Raw genomic sequence first — 16,428 nt, 5'->3', positions numbered from 1 at the left:
GGACAGGTTGAAAAGATTGTGAAACGGCATACGGGATCCTCGGCTTTACAAATTGATACAGAAAGTTGAAAAGCAAGGGATTTATGCTAATCCTTTAAAAAACATTGGTCAGGCCCCAGTTGGAGTATCGTATCCAATTCTGGGGACCACAATTTAAGAAAGATGGAAAAGCCTTACAAAAGGGTGCAGACGAGATACCAGAGTTGACATATTTTTGTTTAGTGACTAACCTAGAGACATTGGGGTTATTCTCGTTGATCAGATAAAGTTAAGGGGAGATTTTTTAGAGGCGTTCAAACTCAGGAAAGTTTTGATAGAGGAAACTTTTTTCTACTTGGCAGCAGGGTCGGTAACGAGGTTACGCTGATTTAAGATAATTTCCAAAGAACTAGAGGCGATAAGAGTAAACAGATTAGGCAGCGATTTGTTATGATGTGAGAATGCACCACCTGAAAGGGTGCTGGTAGGAGCTTCAATAATAACTTGCAAAAGGGTATTGGACGAGTATTTCCAGGGGGAAAATTGCCGGCCGATTGGGAAGAGCAGGTCATTAGGACTAAATGGAGAGCTATTTCAAAGAGCCGACATATCATAGATTTGTCTTATTTAGGATCGCATTGGAGATTGAATCAATTATTTTATTCAACAGCTGTATATGAATAGATTAGCAGTTAGCAAATTATTAGAATGCAGTAATCATATTGTTGCTTTTTAATTAACATTATAGGATGCATATAAACTGAATAATTCACATTGAGGTTTCAAGTAACAACGAAAATCTTATGATCGAAGAGTATTTAAAATTAACAAGTCTTAAACGATGGCTATTTTTCTAAAACCTCCGAAATACAATAAATGTCTAACTTTTTTGTCACATAAAACAAATGAATGTAGATAAAGAAACTTTCTGAGCTCGGTCAAGCACAGTTTCCGAATCAGATACAGCTGGATCTGGCGATGCTTGATCGAAGCGGGTTTGCCTGAGTCTCGTGCTTAACCACACAGGAGTAAAGCTCGTGTGAGTTCCACTCTAAGGCTGGCAAAGTCAGATAACTGCTCACACTGAAGGTGTTGTCCGTCTCCTGCTGGAGCCGACTGGTCTCAACACCATTCCCTTTCACACTGCCATCGACAGTCCACTCAATCTCCACAGCGCCCGGGATAAAGCCGTTCACCAAACACACCAGGGTCGCCGTGTTCTTTGTTGCGACTTGATCCGATGAAGGCGGAAGGACGGATACTGAGGGGGCCCGCGGATCTGTTTAAAAAAAACGATCACGGTTCAGTACTGTTGGGGAATTGCTTCGCCTGAAGCATAATATTAGTTCAAAATCATATATTTCGTATTGCATCAATCCATTCAATACAATAAATGGAGGCCTTTGGAATATACATATTTCACCAAAATTACGCTCATGCTATGTGCACTTTTAAGTATTTTTTTAGCTGCAATGCTCCGGTGAATAACTTGGTTTAAAGCTACTGGGATAAATCTTGACTTTGTGCGATAGCGTAAAATAAATGGCAGTGAATCGCCAGCCCGTTTCAAATCACTCTGCATTTTTATTTCCATTGAATTAAATTTAACTAAAGATCAGGAGAGATGTAGAATGTGCTGCCGATTCGCTCTCATCGGTTTTGCACTATCGCACAGTCGTGTCAAGATCTACCCCTGACCCGACTTATATCTTTTTGTGATCTGTTCGCATGGTTCAGCTGTTAAGTTATTAAGAGGAGAGACCGACATATCATTGATGTATTTTATGCATATAGGGACATCAATGCTTTTCGTGCACAGACAAATAGCAACGTAATACGAATCAGACATATTGGCGCTTTAAAATCTAGCCGCCTTAGTCACTGACAGGCAGCAATCGCATGGCGCCAACAGTGAACTTGCAGTGTAAACACTTTTTTTATGAGACTTGTAAAGTTTACCGTTATCCGCTTTTCCGAAATACTAATTTGTGCATTGTAATAACTAACTCAGCTCAGATTTCTGCAGCCGAACTGCGAATCTTGGTCATTTCGTTATTTGGACAGCAAAATCCAGGCATTCTGTTGTAATACTTCAAGCAGATTTACAACTGTTTTAATACGGATTCGTGCTGAACTCATATTAAACACGCACTTATAGGTCTTTATTATAAATCTTTACATGTTGTTGTTGCGTTGATCCCGTGAATCATTGCACAACTTGTTTCACTACAGGTTATCCACATTCCTTACAGCAAAGAATGACTAAGAAAGCAATAAAGAAAGGAAAGATAGATTACGAAAGTAAACTTGTGCAAAACATAAAAACAGATAGTAAAAGCTTTTACCGATATAAAAAACGGAAAAAAGTGAGTAAAGTAAATGTAGGTCCCTGAGAAGATGAGAAGGGTGATTTAATAATGGGAAATGTGGAAATGGCTGAGACCTTAAACAATTATTTTGCTTCAATCTTCACAGTGGAAGACACAAAAACCATGCCAATAATTGCTGGTCACGGGAATGTGGGAAGGGAGGACCTTGAGACAATCACTATCACGAGGGAGGTAGTGCTGGACAGGCTAATGGATCTCAAGGTAGACAAGTCCCCTGGTCCTGATGAAATGCATCCCAGGGTATTAAAAGAGATGGCGGAAGTTATAGCAGATGCATTCGTTATAATCTACCAAAATTCTCTAGATTCTGGGGAGGTACCAGCGGATTGCAAAGCAGCTAATGTAATGCCTCTGTTTAAAAAAGGGGATAGACAAAAGGCAGGTAACTATAGGCCGGTTAGTTTAACATCTGTAGCGGGGAAAATGCTTGAAGCTATCATTAAGGAAGAAATAGCGGGACATCTCGATAGGAATAGTGCAATCAAGCAGACACAACATGGATTCAAGAAGGGGAAATCATGTTTAACTAATTTACTAGAATTTTTTGAGGATATAACGAGCATGGTGGATAGAGGTGTACCGATGGATGTGGTGTATTTAGATTTCTAAAAGGCATTCGATAAGGTGCCACACAAAAGGTTACTGCAGAAGATAAAGGTACGCAGAGTCAGAGGAAATGTATTAACATGGATAGAGAATTGGCAGGCTAACAGAAAGCAGAGAGTCGGGATAAATGGGTCCTTTTCGGGTTGGAAATCGGTGGTTAATGTGTGCCACAGGGATCAGTGCTGGGACCACAACTGTTTACAATATACATAGATGACCTGGAAGAGGGGACAGAGTGTAGTGTAACAAAATTTGCAGATGACACAAAGATTAGTGGGAAAGCGGGTTGTGCAGAGGACACAGAGAGGCTACAAAGAGATTTAGATAGGTTAAGCAAATGGGCTAAGTTTTGGCAGATGGAATACAATGTCGGAAAATGTGAGGTCATCCACCTTGGAAAAAAAACACAGTAAAAGGGAATATTATTTGAATGGGGAGAAATTACAACATGCTGCGGTGCAGAGGGACCTGGGGACATTGTGCATGAATCTCAAAAAGTTAGTTTGCAGGTGCAGCAGGTAATCAGGAAGGCGAATGGAGTATTGGCCTTCATTGTGAGAGGGATGGAGTACAAAAGCAGGGAGGTCCTGCTGCAACTGTGCAGGGTATTGGTGAGGCTGCACCTGGAGTACTGCGTGCAGCTTTGGTCACCTTACTTGAGGAAGGATATACTAGTTTTGGAGGGGGTACAGAGACGATTCACTAGGCTGATTCCGGAGATGGGGGGTTACCTTATGATGATAGATTGAGTAGACTGGGTCTTTACTCGTTGGAGTTCAGAAGGATGAGGGGTGATCTTATAAAAGCATTTAAAATAATGAAGGGATCGACAAGATAAAGGCAGAGAGGTTGTTTCCACTGGTCGGGGAGACTAGAACGAGGGGGCACAGCCTCAAAACACGGGGGAGCCAATTTAAAGCCGAGTTGAGAAGGAATTTCTTCTCCCAGCTGTGGAATTCTCTGCCGAGGCAAGCAGTTGAGTCTAACTCATTGAATGTATTCAAATCACAGATAGATAGATTTTTAACCAATAAGGGAATTAAGGGTTATGGGGAGCGGGAGGGTAAGTGGAGCTGATTCCACGGCCAGATCAGCCATGATCTTTTTGAGTGACGGAGCAGGCTCGAGGGGCTAGATGGCCTACTCCTGTTCCTAATTCTTATGTTCTTATGTTCTTGCACTGAGAGTGTGAGCACGAGTTATTATCTCGCATGGTACCTCATAAGCATCATGATAAAACAAATTACAAACAAATTACAAAATTGACATTAATCAGTACGGATTGAGATGAACGAAAGGAAGATATCGGTCACACTGTTCGGGTAAACTACAGATCCCCAAATAGTGATCAGGAACCATAAAAACATAGGATAAGGTGTAAGCCATTTAGGACCGAGATGAGGAGAAACTTCGTCACTCAGAGAGTTGTTAATCCGTGGCATTCTCTACCGCAGAGAGTGTGGATGCCAGTTCGTTAGATATATTCAAGAGGGAGTTAGATATGGCCCTGACTGCTAAAGGGATCAAGGAGTGTGGAGAGAAAGCTGGAAAGGGGTACTGAGGTGAATGATCAGCCATGATCTTATTGAATAGTGCTGAAGGCTCGAAGGGCCGAATGGCCTACTCCTGCACCTATTTTCTATGTTTCTATGTTTCAGGTTAAAATTTGTCTCTGAGTCAACGAGCTGTCACAATGATGTGAAATTCTTCCGCATTTTAACAAAGGCATTAAACTGTTTAAATTAACGTGATTACTCTCTTTATTTTAACTATCAAACAAAACAAACATGAAAATGCAAGTCGGTCCTATCAGGATATCGCGTGTGTTATTTCAGCCCGGGAAATGATCGATCTGAGATAGCCGCAACCTAAATGCGTCAGTTCGTTCATTCATTCAGTTCCTCTGGATGTTATAATTTCTTTAGAAATCGTTCACTATTTCGCATGATATCGTTAAAACAGGGGCTAGAATAATTTCCCCCATTCCATTAATTTACTGAATTATAGGGTCAAGACAGCCACAATAATTTTAATTAGTAGAAAGGCATTGTCTCTAATCTCCATGTATTGTCGCGTCGTAAACTTTGCAGAAAGCTTTATTTTGCTGGCCATTTTAGGGAGAATGTAAGAGCACACGAAATGAATGCGTTATGATGTAGCTAATACATTGCGAAAGCATATCTCACTCCTGATTGCTAAACCTGGCTAATGTCGCTGTTGAAAACATATACCGTTGCAGGAATATGAAGTCCATTCTCATTAATTATTATAGGAATTTCAGTCTTATTATTATGATTCATACCAAGCCTATCAAATCAACACTAAAGCAGTTCGGGACCGCATTAATTAGTCCAAGTCGAATTGCGGTTAGGTATATAACATGGTACTTCATTGGAGCCAGAATTTATGATACATTGTAGAATTTATTTCTTCCAATTTGCATTCTTCTCCTAAAAGCGCGGACCTCTTCTGGACTGTGGTTGCTGGGGCGCCAATCGCTCTCCTGCACTTCAACATAAACATTGGGAAGCGATCAATAGCGAGATACTTAATTGATCTTTCCAATTGCCTAACTCAGCGATATGGAGTCCAATTCTTATTCTGGTTTGAGGTAAGTTATTTCAGCACCCGAGTGGGGATGCAATCTGTAGTAATAACAGGTGAAACCTTCTGAAATTGGACGGTCATTCGCCCATTTAGTTAGTTTTTCTTCCAACTGAGTTGCCAATCCAGACTCGGTAAAAAAAAACCACGTTATTTTGAAAATGTCACTTTTAAAAGCACTTGAACTGAGCCAAATAAAACTGTACTCAACTAATTGTTTTGCTCTAAGGTAAACAAAACGCGGAACTTTACAAATGAAGGGATTTTACTTACTGCTAACACTCAGTCTCGTTCCTTTACCGAAGATTAAAACGCTAGACCACATGGCACAGTAATAGTCCGCAGCGTCCTCTGATTGTACCTTGGTAATTGTAAACGTTCCCGTGTTGCCTGATGCGGAGCCGGAGAACCGTTCTGAAATTCCCGGGCCTCTGTAAACGTTGGACCAATAGAAGACAAGAAGCCGGGGAGTTTTCCCAGGAACCTGTTGGTACCAGAAGACATTGCCTGCAGTGCCTCCAGACATCGTACAACTTATTTGTACGTCCTTTCCCGGAGAAGTTGACAGCGAAAGTGGTTGGTTTACCGTAACTTGCGCGTTTAAATCTGAAATTAAGGATCAAAGTCAGAAGAGGCAGGTCAGTGAGAACAATAATTTTGTAATGAAAATGAGGTGAGAAGTTCCGCAGTGCATAATCTTCAAGGTGAAATTAAATCAGGCAGTGAAAGCAAAATACTCACAAACGACGGAAAACACCAACGCACTGACGATACGGATCCAGTAAGACATTCTAAAGAATTGAATGGACATTAGACACGGCGGCAGTTTCCAGTTGAAATGGATTATAAACTTCCTCGCCAACTCCACTTATCAACCATGTGAAGAGGTTTTGCGGGGTGCTCCGTATTTATGCAAATCTGTCTGCACCTTGACGCCAATCCGAAGCTTACTATATGTCACATTAATCTCAAAGTACCTTAGGATAAGGAACGATAGTCACGTTTTGTGTTTCTGAATAATTAAACATAATTTTATCGTAGATTTATTCTTAAACGAACAGAGAAAACTAAATTAATAAACCCGTAAGTTTTTGATATCTATTTTAACACAATCAATAGCCTTTTTGATTTATATTGTATATTTTCTGTGCAGCCTAACAGAGCTGATAACAAACATTTCCATGTTTAAATTATATTATTGGTGACCATTTTATTGCAGAGGATCAATGAAGAGCAATATTGCAGCTAAAACGTGCACGTAAACTTTGGGTGCGAGAAAGTGACCTCGCGGCAGACAGTTTTGTACATGATTTGTCCCATTATCACTTGATTTATATTTTTGTTTTGAATCCGAAAATTCACAAATTACACGGGTTATTGTTGTGGATGGAGCATTGCAGCTCTCTGATTAACAGCACCAGGCGGATGAAACAATTCTATATAAATTATTTCTGAGCATGTAGCTTTGTCAGCCGTGTCTGGTATTTCTGTGCTGTTGAAAAGCGCAACACAATTTTGTCATAAGGACGCTAACAGCAGATGAACTTGGAATAATGAAACTATTGTATTTGACTTCAATGGAATCTAACAGCGACCAAGCTGATATAGCGCGTTTTACACTGCTGTCTAAAGTCACAATTACCCAGAGTGTGTCGGAACATTGTAACCGTGTCTGGTGTCTGATATTTTAAATTCCGCATATCTTAAATGGTATTATATGATGCGCATCTCTTATTAGGTTATTGACATTTTATATGTTTATACTTCATATAATTTATGTATATATAATATGCAGTACTTGTCAATCTCACGCGGGGATGCGCATGGGCAGCAAAGACCCGGCGTAGTCCTAGTTAAACATAGGAGTAGTTCTTGACTTTGTGCGATAGTATAAGCGGGCGATATATTTTATATTTTATATGATCGCATAAAGTCAAGATCTAGGCTCAGCAGTTCTGATGGAAAATCATCAAATTTAAACGGTCACTCTGTTTCTCTCTCCACCGATGCTGCGGGACCTACTCAGTGTTTCTAGCTGTTCCTGTGTTTATTTTAGTCAAGATTTGCCCTCATGTTTAGAAGTGGGTATTTGAATTAATGCATGCAGACGTATTCCAGCGTAGTGTTTATGTCATGCAGGCTGCCCTTATTTTCATATATGTTGATTTTATATTATTAGTTATAAATAAATAAAAACATTTCCACATTTCCACCAAATTGAGAATCACGTAGGTAGATTTGGTCTGTGCGTAGGAAGTTCCCTACACTGCAGGCCGAGTGGCTGAGTGGTGCAAAACGGAGACTCTACAGTGCCACTACTGCCTGCGGCTGCAATTATAAAGTTACAACTTTACATAGACACTTTCCATTACAGATGCGGACCTAGGATTTATAATGGGAATACGTTGACACAAATGTGTGATTAAATTATGGTAACAGTAAGAAAGGTCGTGTAGGCCACAAGTGCATACAGATATAAGATTTTGGTTACATTGGTATTCAAACTTCTGCAGTATTTTACATAGAAATCAAGACCAAATATAGAAAGGTGAATTTTCTTAGGGTTTCTCCTGATTTGCCACCATAACTTCAGCGGTAAATATACAAAACTGCACTGATGGTGTTTCCCTGAATTTTCTGTCAGGTTATGGCCTTGAATCGGGAGAATCGCAATTAAATTCCTGCTGGTAGACTGCAACTTAAGTGAGATTAGCCGGTGAGAGTAATTGGACGAGGCAACGAAGATGTAATTTACTGGTCAGATATTCTGTACCTATTTTTATTCTATGTTTTGATTTTATTTTGTGAAGTATAGGCTCAGGAGCTGGCAGGTGCAAAACTGAGATGATCAGCTTGTTAGAACGAAAATATGTGAAAGATATGCAATTTCCTCTGATTAAATATCAAAAAAACCATAAGAGATCCAAGAATAATTTAAATTGTTCAGATTTCTTGTTTGTCATGGGCATTTTCTCTTGGCAATATTTAATATTATGTTTAATCATTAATACCACCCAGTGATAATAGCGAAAGGCAATACTTAAAATGGAACACGCATTTTCTACAACAAGCAAGAACTAAACCCAAGATTGTAGAAAGCGAAAATGACAATCCAGATCTGAGTATCTGTCACAGACATTACCGTTATTGTTACAGAATGCCGCAATTTGTAGTCGGGGGTGTACTTCCGGAGTACACCTCCGACCTGAAAGAATTCCAAACCTACCTGTCGATTCCCGGGCTTCGGATGCTTCGCATCCCGGCCCTGCAGATGTATGCCTGCGTAAAGGCCCATGGATCCAAGGGATGCAGCTGGTTCGGAAGCGTCCCAGGGATCATATGGGCCAGGTCCTCATATCAGAAAGGAGGATCATCATCATTCTTATGGGGATTCCATGAAGAATCTCCAAATAATGAAATAATTTACACAACTAGAATAATAATGAATGTTTCTTTTTTCAAATTTAATTGAAAGTCCCTTTACTAAAGCATATACAATAAAACATATATTTTTGATCGAACAATTAAACATTTTAATCCGGGCCAAAAGTTACATGAACTAATTTTAAATGGTTGTGAATGATTTTTAAAACTGTTTACATTTTTAATTTAACATTTCTATCAAACCTTATGTTGGCGAAAGAAGGCTAGGTGTATGGCTAGCTTGGGCATTTGCTGGGCAGTAGGAAGAAAAATAGCCTAACTCTGAATCAAGGAAAGGGATTTTTGGGTCGGTTCGTATCATCTGTCAAGGCGGACGTGGACAGATCGCAAGTTCTGAGTTTGCGCGCATGTGCAATGTATGTGGAACCCAAAATTTGTGCGGCCTTTTCGAAGGCTTATAACACTGTACACACACTCTACGCCATCATCGGCCTCGCAAAATCAGGGCCATTATTTTGCATTGCTACTTATGCATTAGAATGGACTAATAATTTTACAGTGTTATAGACTGGTTTGAATGTGATGATGACATTGTATGAGAAGAGTAGAATTAGTCTGAGCATAGTAAGTTCTGCATCGTTTAGTCGTAAAAAGAAAGATTTGCATTTATATAGCGTGGTGGGAGGGCGCACTGCAGCCCACAGCTTTATAATGGGAGTCGGCCGAGCTGCCTGGATACAGTGATAGAGAGACACAGTGTGCTCGGGGCATTGCGGGTAGATAGCTGGCGTCCTCCTTGCTCCTCGATTTTCGCGCACTGAAGACCTTGTAGAGTTGTGGATGAGACCTGTGCCTGCCGCCTGGATGTCCTGCGGAGAATGGGCGACTCGGCGCGACCTGGGCTTCCCGGCTGGGCCTCCTGCTGTGATTCAGCGCAACCTGTGCCTGCCAGCTGTACCTTCTGTGGCGACTGGGCGTGACCTGGGCCTGCCGGCTGGACCTCCTGTGGTGACTCGGCACGATCTGGGCATCCCGGTTGGGCCTCCTGCGGCGACTCGGTGTGACCTGGGCCTCTCGGCTGGACCTCGTGCGGCGACTCGATGACCTGGGCCTCCGGGCTGAACCTCCTGTGTCGACTGGGCAACTGGGCCTGGCTATCGGGCATCAACCGCCTCCCCCACTCCCCTCTCCCCTGCCATCTGGACCTCTCCTTCCCCACTGATGACCTGGCGTCCTCTCCTCCAGCACGTGCCATGCAGTCACTTGGCAACTGAGACCGAAGTCCAGAGACAGGGACGGCAGCCCCGCCAGTGACACCCACCACAAACATCAGCTTGGGAACAATACAGGACAATACAGGAAACTACACAAAACTACTGCTCAACACACCCAGCTTGCGTTCGGGCCCCCGGCGGCGTCCAGGCATCCAGGCCTCTCCCCGGTGGCGTCCAGACCTCTCCTCGGCGGCGTTTGGGTGTTCGGCCCCCTTCAGGGATGACTGGGCCTCTACTTCCCCGCCGTGCTCCGGGTGTGGTCTGGCCAGGGATTTGTGCTGCTGCAGAGGGTTGGCAGCACTCATGGAGCAGTGCCAAGGGAGTAACCTACTACTGACTTACACTCTAAACTTTTAATGAACTTTTAAACTTTTAATCAACTTGAGAAACTTTTTAAACAATTTGGGAAAACTTTTAAACTTTTAAACAACTTGGAGAATTTTTTTTAAACCTCTGGAGAAATCTTAAATAACTTTGGAAAACTTTTTTTAAACTTTGGAAGAAACTTTAAAAACATCCCTCCATGGCGGGCTCTCGTCCCTCCAGCAGCGGGCCTACATCTGTCTCCTCGCTGACTACTGGACTTCTCCTTCCCCACTCGTGACCTGGCCTCTTCTACAGGTGAGCAGCATGGCTATGAATCTTCCACCCTCCCATTCCTTGCTGACCTCGCACTCGGAACTCCAGCAGACAATTAACCTTCCTAATGCCTGGCCCCAACCAAGCCTCGGGCCACCTACCATCAAGGGGGCTCCTCGGCACCGAGCTTGCGGCCAACATCTCGCTGTAGGCAATTAGGCTCATACAGCAGTGCCTGGTCTCCAGTCGTCTTGGACCCCCTTGCCGCTGGACCAAGACCATGCTCAGCTAAGCCCGTGTGGTTGCCAGTGTGCAACCATGTTAAAAGATCTCATGCACAGGCACCTTCCACTTCATTAACCTTAATTTCGGGACCTGGAACTTCAGACCCTTCATGGACAACTCCAACAGCAACAGGCCAGAATGCCACACCGCCATAGTTGCCTGGGAACTTAAATGCTTTGACATCGACATTGCCACCCTTAGCGAGGCCCGGCAGGCAGGGGAAGGCCAGCTCAAGGAACAAGGTAGAGATTACACCTTTTTCTGGAAAGAAAAACCAGAGGAGGAATGCCGCCTTCACGGAGTCGGCTTCGCCATCAAAAACGAGCTGGTCGACCACCTCAATGACTCCCGCTGCGGGGTTAACGAATGCCTCATGACTCTTGGACGCACCCTATCCCAGAACCAATGTGCCACAATCATCAGTGTGTATGCCTCAACACTTGATGCAACGGAGGGGTTTTATTCCAACCTTGAAACATCCCTGTCCTGCATCCCCGCAGGCGACAAATTGATCCTCCTAGGTGACTTCAAAGCCAGGGTCAGCAAAGACACAGCCTTCTCGGCAGGCGTGATTGGCAGAGGAGGTAGGGAAAACCAACTCCAGCGGTACCCTACTCCTGATAAAATGTCTAGAACCTGAAAATTTCATCACCAACACCCTGTTCCACCAGAGGGACAAATACAAGGCATTTTGGCAACACCCTCGCTCCAAACACTGGCACCTGCTCGACTATGTCATCGTCCGAGCCATGGATCACAAGGATGTGCGAATCACCGATGCCATGACAGGAGCTGATGACTGCTGGATGGACCACCGTCTAATCCGATCCATCATCGACATTAACATAGCCCCAAAGCAGAGGGACATCAGAAGCAGTGCAGCAAAAAAATCAATGCCGGGGCACTTCTGGACCCAGCTAAGAGAGCCATATACAGCCAACGCCTCACAGCTAATCTGGCGTGCTTTGATGACCATGAGGTATTGAATGCCCAGAGTGCTTTGTCTGCCCTCCAGGCCTCTGTAACCAGTGCCTGTGAGGAGACACTTGTTGACTCAACCAGAAAACACCAGGACTGGTTTGATGAGAATGATCAGGAGATCCAAGGACTAATAGATCGCAAATGCAGAGTATTTCTGAGCCTCGAGCAACAACCCAACTCGGGAGCTGCAAAGCAACATTACAGGCAGCTCAAGGCTGAGGTCCAACAAAAAACCCAGGACCTAAAGAACGGGTGGTGGCTGGAGAAAGCACAGGAGATACAACAACTGGCTGACAGCCATGATATGCGAGGATTCTTCATCGCAGTGAAGTCCACCTACGGTCCAAACTCCAAAGGCCCCACCCTACTGCTGGCCAAGAATGGGGCAACACTCATCAAGGACACAGAGGCTCTAAGGGCCCACTCGAAGGAGGATTTCGAAGATCTCTTCAATCGAGACTCTGCACTTCACTCGAGTGTTTGCGACTCCATCCCACAGCATGTGACCCACCACCACCTCAGTGAAACTCCAACGCTGCACGAGGTAGGAAAAGCCATAAAACAGCTCAAGAACAACAAGACTACGGGAGCCAATGGAATCCCTGCTAAGGTGCTAAAGTATGGTGGATAGGCGCTGTTGGCGCAGATACATGACTTCATCTCTCTCATCTGGAGGGAGTAGAGCATACAGGGAGATCTCAGAGATGCAGTGATCGTGACCATCTTTTAAAAAGGGGACAAGTCCGACTTGCGGCAATTACAGGAGAATCTCCCTGCTATCAGCCACTGGGAAAGAGTCGCCAGAGTTCTCCTCAGCATTCTTCTCTCTATGGCCCAGGCACTCCTCCGGAGTCACAGTGCATATTTTGTCCCCTACTCGACACAACGAACATGATCTTTGCAGCGCAACAGCTACAAGAAAAATGCATGGAGCAGCGCCAGCCGTTATACATGGCCTTTTTCGACCTTACAAAGGCCTTTGACACTGTCAACGACGAGGGTCTATGTATTGTCCACCTCCATTTCAGATGCCCCCAAAAGTTTTTCAAAATCCTTCGCCTGCTCCACGAAGACATGCAGGCTGTAATCCTTACAAACGGATCCATTACAGACCCAATCCACGCCCGGACCGGGGTCAAACAGGGCTGCATCATCGCTCTAACCCTCTTTTCAATCTTCCTCACTGCCATGCTCCACCTCACAGTCAACAAGCTCCCCGCTGGAGTGGAATTAAACTACAGAACCAGCGGGAAGCTGTTTGACCTACGCTGCCTCCAGGCTGGTCCAAGATCACCCCAACCTCTGTCGTTGAGCTACAGTATGCAGACGACACCTGCATCTGCGCACATTCTGAGGCTGAACTCCAGGATATAGTCGACGTATTTACTGAGGCATACAAAAGCATGGGCCTTACGCTTATCTTCCGCAAGACAAAAGTCCTCCACCAACCTGTCCTCGCCGGACAGCACTGCCCCCCAGTCATCAAGATCCAAGATGTAGCCCTTGACAACATGGACCATTTCCCATACCTCGGGAGCTTCTTATCAACAAAAGCAGACATTGATGCGGAGATTCAACACCACCTCCAATGTGCTAGTGCAGCCTTCGACCACCTAAGGAAAAGAGTGTTCGAAGACCAGGCCCTCAAATCTACCACCAAGCTCATGGTCTTCAGGGTTGTACCAATACCCGCCCTCCTGTATGGCTCAGAGGCATTGTCAAAGTATAGTAGACACCTCAAGTCACTGGAGATATATCACCAATGATGTCTCCACAAGATCCTACAAATTCCCTGGGAGGACAGGCGCACCAACATAAGTGTTCTCGTCCAGGCTAACATCCCCAGCATTGAAGCACTGACCATTCAATCAGCTTTGCTGGGCAGGCCACATAGTTCGCATGCCAGACACGAAACTCCCAAAGCAAGTGTTCTATGCAGAGCTTCTTTATGGCAAACGAGCCAAAGGTGGGCAGCAGAATCGTTTCAAGGACACCCTTAAAGCCTCCCTGCTAAAGTGTAACATCAACACTGACACCTGGGAGTCCCTGGCCAAAGACCGCACTAAGTGGATCCGGGAGGGCATTGAGCACTTTGAGAGCATGCAGAAATTAAGTGCAGGCAGCAGAAAGAGCGCACGGCAAACCAACCCTACCCAACCTTCCCTCAACGACTATCTGTCTCACCTGTGACAGAGTCTATGGCTCTCGTACTGGATTATTCACCCACCAAAGAACTAATTTCTGGAGTGGAAGCAAGTCTTCCTCGATTCTGAGGAATTGCCGATGATGATGATGGGTGTAGTCGAGGGGCTGTGTGGTACAAAACGGAAACACTAAAGTTCCACCACTAACAGCGGCTGTAATTCTAAAGGTGCAACTTTACATAACTTGCCATTATAGATTTAGACGCAGGATTTATAATGAAGTAAATTGACAATGAGTGTGATTACAATGTGATAACAGTAAGAAAAGTCTTGTAGACCACAATTGCATGCTGATATAAGATTTTGATTATTTTGGTTTTCTTTCTCCCGTGGCATTGTGCATAAATAGTCAAGACCAAATGTCGAACATTGACATTCCTTAGGACTTCTCCTGATTGGGAACAATAACTTCAGCGTGAGAGTCGGAAACTGTGCACATGGTATTTCCGCTGATGTTTCTCCTGAGGTTACGGCCTCGAAAGGAAAGAAAGACTTGCGTTTATATCGTGCCTTTCACGACCACCGGATGTCCCAAAATGCTTTACGGCCAATGAAGTACCTTTCGAAGTGCAGTCACTGTTGGAAAGTAGGAAATGCAGCCGTCAATTTTCAGACAGCAATTTGATAATGACCAGATGATCAGTTTTATTGATGTTGATTGAAGGATACATATTGGCCAGGATATGGGGATAACTACCCTGCTCTTCTTCAAAATATTCCCATCGGATCTTTTACATCCACCTGGGAGAGCAGACGGGGTCTTACTTTAATGTCTCATCCCAAAATTGGCACCTCCAACAGTGCAGCATCTCTTCAGTACTGCAGTGGAATGTCAGCCTAGATTTTTGCTAAAGTCTCTGGAGCGGGACCTGAATTCACAACTTTCTGACTCGGAGATGAGGATGCTACCAACTGAGCCATTGGTTTACGATTCTGTAGAGCTCCAATGAAGGTCCTGATGATTATTCAAGCATGCAACTTTCAGCATGATGATGATGTAAGATTGCAAATGTTACGGAGAAAGTAAATCCAGAAAATTTAAATTAAATTAGAAGAGTAGGACGTAGGATAGCAGCATATGTGCAGATGAGGCATCTTGTTCATGACGCACCTATTATGTGAAATGCATGATGAAGGTGCACTGAAGAACGGCCCCAATCATGCTCAATCAAGTGGATGATTCCACTCATGAAATGGCTAATGTGGCTCAGGAGACTGATAGCATTTACCGTGTCATGAATTATTTTCATCCATCATCATCATAGGCAGTCTCTCGAAATCGGGGAAGACTTGCTTCTAAAAGTGAGTTCTCAGGTGACTCTGCACTCCAATACAGGAATTGCCATCTCTGTCACAGATGGGACAGCCAGTCATTGAAGGAAATGATGAGTGGGGAGTTTGGTTTGCTGCAGGCCCCTTCTGCTGCCTGCGCTTGGTTTCTGCATGCTCTCGTTGATGAGACTCGAGATGCTCAGAGCCCTCGCGGATGCTCTTCCTCCACTTAGGGCAGTCTTGGACCATGGATTCCCAGGTGCCGGTCGGGATGTTGCACTTAATCGAGAAGGCTTTGAGGGTGTACTTGAAACATTTCCTCTGCCAACCTGGGGCTCAATTGCTGTATATGAGTTTCGAATAGAGCGCTTGCTTTGGGCGTCTCATGTCAGGCATGTGGATGATGTGGCCCACCCAACGGAGCTGGCCGAGTGTCGTCAGTGCTTCGATGCTGGGGATGTTGGCCTGATCAATAATACTGATGTTCGTATGTCTATCCTCCCAATGGATTTGCAGGATCTGGCAGAGAGAGCGCTGGTGGTAATTCCCCAGCACCTTGAGATGTCTAATGTATATGGTCCACGTCTCTGAGCCATATAGGAGGGCGGGTATCACTACTGCCCTGTAGACCATAAGCTTGGTACCAGATTTGAGATACTTGTCTTCAAACACTCTCTTCCCGAGGCAACTGAAGGCTGCGCTGGAATACTGGAAGCAGTGTTGGACCTCATCATCAATGTCTGACCTTGCTGATGGAAGATTCCCGAGGTATGGCGAATGACCCACGTTTCCAAGGCCGCACCATGGATTTTAATGACCGGGCGGCAGTGCTGTGTGGTGTGGTCAGGTTGTTGGAGGACCTTTGTCTTA

The 16,428-nt window shown here is 44.3% G+C and overlaps 1 protein-coding gene across 1 annotated transcript; it reads right to left on the bottom strand.

Annotated features, from left to right (window-relative positions):
* Window positions 1-935: 935 nt before the first annotated feature.
* Window positions 936-6,369, bottom strand: LOC139268233 (immunoglobulin lambda-1 light chain-like). The gene is made up of 3 exons (XM_070886279.1): window positions 6,321-6,369; window positions 5,853-6,185; window positions 936-1,258 (listed from the first exon to the last, which is right to left on the bottom strand). Exons 1-3 carry the CDS (start codon window positions 6,367-6,369, stop codon window positions 936-938), a joined length of 705 nt encoding a protein of 234 aa, XP_070742380.1.
* Window positions 6,370-16,428: the final 10,059 nt, after the last annotated feature.

Source organism: Pristiophorus japonicus, chromosome 8 (assembly GCF_044704955.1).
Source record: "Pristiophorus japonicus isolate sPriJap1 chromosome 8, sPriJap1.hap1, whole genome shotgun sequence".
In the NCBI taxonomy this organism is placed as follows: domain Eukaryota; kingdom Metazoa; phylum Chordata; class Chondrichthyes; family Pristiophoridae; genus Pristiophorus; species Pristiophorus japonicus.
The sequence above is the reverse complement of the archived record's forward strand: the minus strand, read 5'-3'. Positions and strand labels throughout refer to the sequence as shown.

Excerpts from the sequence above, each read along its gene's own strand:
- LOC139268233 (XM_070886279.1), bottom strand. The coding sequence starts at position 6,369 with ATGTCTTACTGGATCCGTATCGTCAGTGCGTTGGTGTTTTCCGTCGTT. Across the intron at positions 6,186-6,320 it reads GTTGGTGTTTTCCGTCGTTT|ATTTAAACGCGCAAGTTACG; the intron begins GTGAGTATTTTG and ends CCTTAATTTCAG. Across the intron at positions 1,259-5,852 it reads AACGAGACTGAGTGTTAGCA|ATCCGCGGGCCCCCTCAGTA; the intron begins GTAAGTAAAATC and ends TTTTTTAAACAG.